Source organism: Lactuca saligna, chromosome 8, assembly GCF_052625555.1.
Source record: "Lactuca saligna cultivar CGN05327 chromosome 8, ASM5262555v1, whole genome shotgun sequence".
Classification (NCBI taxonomy): domain Eukaryota; kingdom Viridiplantae; phylum Streptophyta; class Magnoliopsida; order Asterales; family Asteraceae; genus Lactuca; species Lactuca saligna.
Genome location: NC_136424.1, coordinates 95,591,165 through 95,601,162, shown reverse-complemented (window position 1 = coordinate 95,601,162; position 9,998 = coordinate 95,591,165). Strand labels below are relative to the sequence as shown.

The 9,998-nt window shown below is 34.2% G+C and overlaps 1 protein-coding gene across 1 annotated transcript; it reads right to left on the bottom strand.

Moving 5' to 3' along the window:
- Positions 1 to 665: 665 nt before the first annotated feature.
- On the bottom strand, positions 666 to 6,658 carry LOC145008979 (uncharacterized). Its single transcript, XM_078967625.1, has 11 exons — positions 6,269 to 6,658; positions 3,489 to 5,708; positions 3,259 to 3,388; positions 3,082 to 3,173; positions 2,668 to 2,900; positions 2,499 to 2,585; positions 2,312 to 2,411; positions 1,777 to 1,987; positions 1,547 to 1,676; positions 1,251 to 1,308; positions 666 to 1,129 (listed from the first exon to the last, which is right to left on the bottom strand). The coding sequence occupies exons 1-11, from the start codon at positions 6,368 to 6,370 to the stop codon at positions 983 to 985; spliced, it is 3,510 nt and encodes a 1,169-aa protein (XP_078823751.1). The 5' UTR covers positions 6,371 to 6,658; the 3' UTR covers positions 666 to 982.
- Between the last annotated feature and the right edge of the window lie 3,340 nt (positions 6,659 to 9,998).

Genomic DNA, 9,998 nt, shown 5'->3' with positions numbered 1-9,998 from the left:
TTTATTTGATATTTATCATTTACATAATTCTAATTTTTTGCGTGAAATCTTTTTACAAAAGAGATATGTCGATGAGGATGTGTGTGGGGTCTATTTGTAAACAAATCATGAACTGAACATGGAGAGGACATGACATACACTCATGTGGTATGTGGTAACCAAGAAAGTCTTATTTGTCAATTAAGCACCAAACAAACAATCATATCATAAGCCAATTAAGCCATTCCTTTCCGCACTTAATACTTAGCCTTCCCTTTTCTTTCATGCCACATATTCATCTTCACTAATTGCCCTCGAGATCAAGGTAAACTATAGTTTAATTGGTATACATTTAGCACTTTCTTTAGACAAACATTATTTACCACGAATTCAAGTCATATAACACTTGTTTCTTTTTTCTTCCCCCATTAAGTCACGTTTGACTAATGTTGTTTGCTTCTTTTCTAAACTTAACCATTTTACCTTTACATTCTAACAAACAACTTTCACAATAATGGTTACTTTTCAAAATTGGTTACGACAATCCACACCACAGTGTAGCTACACCTGGATCATGATACAGTCTGTCCCAAACAGGCCCTACCAAGATCCAGGCATAGCTACACACCGGGATCACAACACATCAGTGGTTGTGATCCCATGAAAGCAAATTCTATATTTAGAACTTGAAACACAAACTTGCGTTGCATATATTACTCTTCATGCCAACCGTAAACACCAAGAAAAGTCCAAAAGCAAAATTCGGAGCTTTACGGGCATCCATCATCATCTACTTACAGCCACTACTTAGCTGTACATAAAAATGACACGACAGGCGGGCGGGTGGGCCCATCTCCATAAACTTTACACAAATTTCACTACTTAATTTACATCTCTAATAAAACACCTTACCTTATCCTTGCTTATTATAATTATTATTATTAAAAAGGAGAATCAGAAGTTTGTTGCTATTTACTTTTTCTTCTAAAACAAAAAAGACAAGTCAACTCCCGCAAATGACTTTCCTTCTTTGATAGCATTTCAGATGGCTGTTGTTGTCATTGTTGTCATCTTCCTTGGAGTTTGATGCTTCCATGGAATACTCCATGCTTATTTCACTTTCACATTCAACATGAGTCGCTTGCTTTTCCTACAATCAATCAATAATTTAAATATTTGTGTAAACAAAGACAAATTGCAAGAAATAAATCAAATAACATTGCTATTTCCTACAATTTCCTCTAGAAGAAATCAAAATCAACAGGAGTTACCAAGATTTCAGGTGGAGCTAATCCATTGCCATTGTTGTCCTGGTTTCCATCATCAACCCTAGAAAAATAAATAATAAAAAAAAAAAAAAAAAACAAACTTTTTCTGATGAGCAATAACTGTAATGTGTAATCTCCTCAATATATCGAAAAGACTTTCTTAAATCAACCACAAACCCTAACTTCTATCAATTCACTACATCACATTAAGCTCAAAGAAAAGAGTCCTAAGTCCTAATTTTTTTTTAAAAAAATATATGGTTTGATTATAATTTCACTTGAAGTGTTTGGAAACATACTTTAAAGAATGTTGATCGATCATCATCATCCCACTTTCCACAACTTTTTCTGCTTGAGACACTTCAGAAACAGCACTGACTCCATCCAAATCTACACCATTGCTTCCATTAACAGTCTCATGATTAATCTCTGCATCAAAATATAATTTTTTTGGTGATATTAAAGCATTTAACCAAAGTTTTTTTTTTTGCCTTAAATAGTAAAAGGGCTTGATAAAGAAAACACACACCTCTTGATATGCTTGACTCTGCAGAGGGTGGAGTCTTCACTAAACGTTTTTGACACATTTGTGTGCCTTGGAAATCAAGAAAAGTGTAGCCTAAAAACTCCAATTTCTCTGATTCTGTCATTATGGAGAACCCAAATGATGATGTCCAAGTGTGTAGCACACTCGGGACAGCTGGCAAAACTAGTCTTTCCACTCCTAATTCCATCAGTTTCTGGAAAGCAAAAGATAGAAAATATTAGTTCACAAAATGTGTTTGTAAGGAACAGAATCTGTCAATGGAATCAGAATCTATCACACGTTTGGTAGGATTGGAATTCAAGATTCCGTTCGTATAAGTCAATGAGGGTATTTTGTAAAAAAGAAGTATGGAAATTAATATGGAATTCCAAGATTCCATCTGTCTAACAATGAAGCGCGCCTTGAAATGGAATCTCGAATTCCAATTCCATCGATTTCCTCTGGAATCCACAAACCATAAAGGCCTTAACAAATGTTTTTTATGACATAATGCTTCAGTAAAAGCCTGAGGTTTTACCTTTTCAAGCTCATTCATAAGAGCATGACACATTCCACGCCTACGGAATCGGAATCGTGTGCCAACAAGTGGGATTTCAGCTACTTTCTCTCCATAAATCCTTGAAAATAGTAACAATCAATGTAACAAACGTGTCAAATAACAAGAATAAAAGGAGATAAACAACATATCTGTGTCATCATATTACCTTATTGTAGCTGCTGAAACAAGCTCATCATCTTTCTCCAAAAGAACAGTATAGAATCCTTTAAAATTCAAACGGTTTAGCTCTGACCTGTGGTTAATTTTACATAATTACCAGAAATCAAATAAAACTTATTATAAATAGTCCACAAAAAAGAAAAACTAAACCTTACCATCTACCAAAAACAACATCTTCAACTATGTCTCTTTGGGTGCGAGGTTCTTTAACAGGCTCAAAACACTCATGCATCACACTAATGGCAATATTCAGCTTGCTGTAACTCTCAGTTATTTCCTCCATATTTAAGGTTTCATCAGGTTTCTTGTGTTTCAATATAGTCCATGTCAAATCATCTCTCCCAACTGGAATTGGCTTTCCCAAAAGCTTGTTAATCCCCATAAATATCTGTAAAACCACCATGAGTGTGTTCATTAATTACATATCATGGTTTCCATCAATATGACACAACATGTTATACTGCATTTGACATGACAAAACATGCTGTAATGCATTTGATAGGGACTATAAGACATATATCAATGGGAGAAAGAAATGAAATTAAACTTTATAAGATATTTATATGTACCTCTTCACATCTCAAAGTACAAAACCAATTTACTTGAGGGTAGCTTTCTAGCTTCAAGAAACCTTCTTTCCTTTTTAAGCACCCTATATGATCTGCACCAAATTTATTCAAACATCAACCTAAATAAAGAAATACACCTAACATGAAAAAAGCATAAAAAAAATTGATCCCACATACATCTTCTTTCACACTGTTCACAACTTAGAACATTACTATCTGTATTTTCTTCACAATCATCACTGAATTTATTTTCATCACAAATTCTACAACGACATGAAGGGCAGAACCAATCACCATCCGGGACCTCCTAAACAATCAAAGGAAATCACAAACATTAATATAAAGTATAATATAAACTCCAATTTTAGTATTAAAAATGTGTTCTTTAAAGAATCAAGAATGTTCACCTTTAATCCTAGGCAATGTGTGTGAAATGAAGAAGGACATTTGTCACACAAAACCAACTCCCCACCATAATGACAAACAGAACAAATATAATCATTGTCATTTATTATTGGACGCCGACTACCCTTCAATTTCTTGGGTTCAGATTTGCACAATCTTGCATTTTGTTCACGTTTGAGTTGAATTTGACAATCTAATAAAGACCTACCATCTTCAAGAAAAATGTTAGCAGAAGGTCGTCTTAAAGTACTTCCAGAATGCAACTCAAATTTAGAAGGACTAAAAACCGTTTCACAACAACTACATGTTATCCCATCAATTGTTAGCCACCCTTCTTTCATTATACTCCCATCTTTCCTATTAATGTAATATACTTTGGATCTTGATAAAATGACATTATTATCCATCAACCAAGACAAAACAGTTCGTGGGGTTTTGTGTGTTGGTGAAATCTCTTTGCGGGCCCGCTTGCTTGACCTCAACACACGGTTTTTTGTTGAAGATTTTCCCAAATCTTGATTTTCTTCATCTGAATTCAAGAAAGACGCTTTTGCCCTTGGTACCCGTGTAGGTGCTGCTGCTTCGATGCACAAAACACCATCTTTTTTCTTGATTACAAGCTTCCCTATAACTTGCTCTTTTCCTTTTTCTCTTTCTTCTTCTCCATCTTTTTCGACATTTTTCATGGGCCCACTACAAAAACTTTCCAATAGATATTCGTTACATGCTTCGCGAAAAGAATAAAACTTTTTCCCATTTGGTGAAGTGTACAAAACCTTTCTAGACATGTCATCAGCATACGAATATGTCCATCCAACTGCAAATAGATGTTTCTTTGCTTTAAACTGCATATCATTAAGCTGATCACGTTTCCTCCTCCAAATACCAGATTTTTCTAGTGTCATGGAATAATAGTCAGCCACAGCCTGTGGACAGTATTCAGGCTCCACCACCACTAGTGGTGGTCGAGGTGGTGGTGTATATGGCTGAAAGGAAGAATTTTCAGCTGCATATGCACCTGAACATATAGCATCACAAGCAATAGCAAGTGACATGAACCGGTGTCCTTCAGGGGTAGTGTAACGGTATCTAACACTATCTTTCTTTGTTGAGCTTGCTTGATCTTTCTTGATCTCAATTATCCAACCTAAAAACGATAAATGTTTCCTTACTTTTGAAGTTAATGCTGCTGAAGGCTTGTGAGAAACACATTTGAACTCATTGTACTCAAAGATTGAATCAGGACAACACTCAGATTTAACAGCTAAACCAGGTTCAGAAAAACTACAGTCGTTTACTTTTGTCCATTCATAGATATTTTCAGGTTTAGTACTCATGATCATGTCTTGATTCGAATGTACATGTGAAAATCCAGGAGGACCCATGTCATCATCATCATCATCATCATCATCATCATCAACATCATCATCAACAACATCATTATCAAGCTCGTGTTCAGAGGGTATAGCAGGAAGAGATTCAAAGAAAGATGGTTTGATCTTTGGAATAAAATCAAGAATTTTTTTGTTTATATTCAAGATTCCATGGCCTTCACGATGTAACCTACTGAAAAACTCCACCATTGTCAACTTCAAATTATCTATAATAACCTCTTTAACTGTCTCTTTCCAGACTTCCCCTATCTGACAAGTCCACTCCTTCATTTCTCTCAAAAACTTCTTCTTCATTCTCAATTCATACCAAATTTGTTTGACAGAAACAAGAATCGGCCATTCCGATTCCAGTTCCTCAAGAACTTCAAGGAATACCCAATTCCCGCGAAGCTTCCATTTATCAGTTTCTGGATTCCAGTCCCGAGTAAACCTTAAATTCTCAATTTTAGCCCTAAGCTCATCACCAACATCTGGAAAGAAAACCAGGCGTTCATCAGACCCATCATCATGGTCAAGAACAACACCTTCCCACCATGCATCTTCATGAAACACATCCACACATTGTCCATAATGGAGGCAATTCAAATTACACTTAAACCGAGGAGGCACTGGCCTTATTCTGCCTCGATTCTTGTGAAACTTTGATGTATTCCTTTCAAGTGGGAGTTTGTGATTCACTGGAAACGAAGCTGGAATGGAATCAACAAGGTTATCAGATCCATCGTCATGTGTAATGTGATCATACTTGACCACACGAATATGGTTTTTACTATCGATTACAGTTGCACAGTGCCAAGAGCCTCCGAATCCTTCTTCAATACTCCTTACCTGAAATTAGTTTCATAATTAAAAGCTAAAAAGATAGTTTTTTTGTGGATAGGATTATAATGCATGGAATAACAGAGCTCAAAATGGAAGAAACATAAAGAACCCCCAAATTTCTTAGCTTTGTATTCATAAACTTGGAATCGGTATAAATTTTTGAAGTCGTAAACTAAATCAAACATAAAACCCCACATTCATACAAAGAGACAGTTGTCCCCCATTAAAATCATACTAACCAAAGAAATAGTTATAGATTGAAATCAAACTAGTTAACATTCCTCTTCAAAAACCCCAAATTGATCATCATATCGACCGCTGATCGGAATATTGAAACAATAAAAGAACACAATGTAGGCAAAGTCAAAGCATGCAATCAGTCAAACAAGTGATAAACAGGAAAATGAAGCAAAACCAGAATAAAACCCCAAAAAACAAGATTTTAACCAAAACCCTCACAGACACACAAACACAGATTCTGGGGTGTACCATGATCGATAAACCCAGAAGCGAGAAAGGTTAAAAGAAGATACAGTAAAAGAGGTCGAAATGGGGGCAGTCATTACTTCCACTTTTTCGTTTGGAAGAAGCTTATGAATCGGTTCCAGTTTCTTGCGTTTTCTTGATCGCTCGGAAATCAGTCCTGCCGCTTCAATGTCCTCCGCCATTGATGAGGTTTTGGAGGTGTGAGATTGAAATTTAGAGTCTTGATCACCAGTCTGAACGTGTTTGGTGGAGGGTTTTAGTATTTCACTGGAATCGATTCTTTAAACCCAAATATTTAGATATTACATTGAGGAGAATTCCCGAAACGTTGTGGCCAAGTAAGAAATTAGCCAATTGATGCTTCACAAAAAGAAAAGAAAAATAAAAAGAAATTAGTTTCTTGCATTATTTCTCGATATCCCCCCACTACTATCGTATCAGTATGTATACATAGACATGTCGCAGTTAAAGTTCCTCAACAACGATGAAATACATGGTCCTTGTTTAAAAGGAAAAACAATATATATGTGTGGGAAAATGATATCTTCTTTAAATAGAATTTTGGGTTTCAAAAACCAAAAACACCATTATTCCATTTTATAAATGAAAGATTTGGAAAATATATATAGCTAATTTCTCATGTTGGTTTTATGTTTTATCTTCATAAATAAGTTCGTTTATTAAAAAAACAATGATTGTTTATTTTAATAATTTATATTTAAATGGTTATTTCTTTTTATTACAATATTGAATTTCGAAAAGTTTACTTAATTATAACAAACACTTAACACTTCAATAATTTGGATTTTTAGCAACAACACGTAGTCGATGTAGGGTTTTAATTTTAAGCAACGATATGTAGTAGATGAAACTTTTTTAAAAGAATTTCGAAAATTTAAACATCCATCACATATGTAGTCGTTGAAAGATTTATCGAAAGATTTTGAAATTTTTTATGGAATATTCTCCAACGAAATTATGAATTGGCTTCGGTTACAAGTAAGGCGGCAACATTTCAGTTGTTCAAAAAAATATAAGACGATGACATATCGTCGCTAAAACTGATTTAAAAAACAATTAATTAAATATATTTTTGCATTGATATCTTTTATACTCCTGATTATATCTGTTCGGTTTCTCTATATATGACATATCCTATGGGGTGGTGATCATCGACGATCTCTCTCCTCCACCTCTTCAACTTATTATACTTAATTGATAAGTTAGTTGGAATATTTTATATATATATATATATAATATTTCACATGTTTGGTTACTTATATTTTTTCTTTTCTACTTATAATTATTTTATATGAAATACATACAAATTGAGAAGAAGGTTGTAGATGTCATATAAAAATGTTATATGGTGAAATATGTCATGGGTTATACGATCTTTTTTGGATATATCAAAGATTCAAAAGATCAATTCATTTTATTGGTTTAAAGGAAAGATGTCAAAAATTCAAAGTCAATGGAATGATATGACACATTGCCTCAAAAAAAATTCTATAATTTTATTGTGCGTGAAATTTTTAAGTTACAAATATTGTAATTAGACATTATAATTGTTTTGTTGTGTTAGATTGTAGGAGTGAAGATCAAAAAATAACAGTTAACATTGATGTATATACCATGATGTTGGATTATTCTTCAAATGTAAGAGTGTCGTTTCTTAATCAATAAAATAAGTAGAAATGTATTATTATGTATATATATTTTAACATTTGTGGATTGTTGAAATTTATGATTTTTTATTTCATAAGTATCTTTTTTTATTAAAACGTTTGATCTTGACTTTTACCATTTTCTAACATAGCATTAGTTGTGAAATATTAAGATATTGATATAAATATTTAAATATTATTTTATATATTTAATTAGTCAGTTTAAAAATCTTTCTTTTTTAGATCAGTTGCATAAAAACCTGTTTTGATATTTTGTGTTGTTTTTGTTTTTTGTTTTTCTATGAAAATTGTTGTGATCTTAAAATATTCTAAAAAAATCACTAACATCTAGAAACACATTAGTATTTACATGCAACTTTAATGAAATTTTCTTCTTAATATAAATTTTAGTTTTGACACATTAGTAGTAATAACCGGTAATGTGTTGTGAAAGTTTTAACACTTTCGTTTTTTAAAGAAAAATATCAAGTAATAGTCTAAGCTAACATTTTTAATAGTGAGGTTGGAGGTTTTTGACATAATTATTGATCGAGATATTGCATGATCATATATTAATTTAATTGAATAAGTACAATTAAATATTTCAATCGTATGTAATTAAATCTCATAAGTATCAATTAATGACAAAAACATCAATTAAGGACCATACTTGGAATTTAAAGAGTTTTATTATTTATATACATACTAATTTTGAAGTCCTTAGGAAGAGTACTCTGTTCCTATTGGACGAAAGTTTTTTTTTTTTTTTTGTGTCCTCTTTAATATTTTTTTTGAGATACCCCTTTACACCTGTCTTTGGTTAAAATACGTTTCTTTACACGTGCTACCACCTCCCACTGCTTTCAATGAGATACGAACAATATATACTCACCGCTTCGATTATTGTTCACCGTCTCTCTTAATTCACTGCTTATCCCTTAATCGAATAAGTTGGTGACCCAACTATAGACAGAATGAGATCGAAAAGAGAGAGGGGGGGGGAGAGAGAAGAGACAACGACGACAACAAAGATGGTGAGGTCGATCTATTCGACTGATACCCATTTTTTCGCATCATCGTTCTCTCTCAGTTTACCATCCACCTCCACTGATGTAACACTCGGTCTCAGGTACGCATTTAAATTCCATGTTTTACTCTTGGACTCAGCGAGTTGGGGGCTCCACTCGTCGAGTAGGATCGACTCCAGGTCAGGGGATTAAGTGACCTACTCGACGAGTCGGAAGAAGGACTCAGCGAGTAGGAGCTGTCTGGGTGAAACCCTAAACTGGAGGGTTTGCACCCTATTTAAACATCTTATGAGGCTTCCACCCCAGCCTCCATCACCTCCAGAGCATTACACCCGAAACCCTAATCCTCCATTAGTGAACTTGAGATTTCTTGGTTGTTTTGAGTGTTATTTGGTGTGCTTTGAAGCTAGAGCAAGAAGTAGAAGATAGAAGACCCAAGGGAGAAGGATTAGATCCAGAAGTTACACCTCATTTGCCATCTTTTCTGGTAATCAAGCTTACAACTTGGTCTTCTTTCTCTTAGATCTATTTGTCCCCGTATTAAAAGGGTTTTGGCTCAAAACCTTAGTCTTTGATGTTTGGGACGTCCCAAGTGGTTCATATCTCAGATCTAAGCTCTAGGGAGGAGTATGTAACGCCTGCAGATCCGGGCTAGTCAATTTAGAGGCAATAGGGGTCGAAAACGACTTTTTGATAAAATATTATTTAGAATAAATAATCTTAACCAATTTGTGGAATATATCACAAGGTTTCCGTACATATAAAGAACGCCGAAATCCGAGTTATAACGAAGAAGTTATGGCCCATCAAAGTTTTACGGCAAAATCGGCACGACACCGGGAAGCGTAAATAGTGAATTTACGATAGAGCGAGATTTAGCCTTAGAAATCTAAACGAAATTTGTAGAATATGTTAAAATAAGAGCGTCGATAAAAAGAACGCCCAAATCTGACTTCGTATGAGGAAGTTATGATTTTTCTAAGATTCGGCTTAGCAGTGCACGGCCCGAAACTCGAATTTTAGTTCGAGCAGTTTTTGGCTTACGTAACCTAAATGAGAGTTGAAGATCTCATTAATAGGAACTTAACAATAAAAAGACAGACGAAAACGGAGTC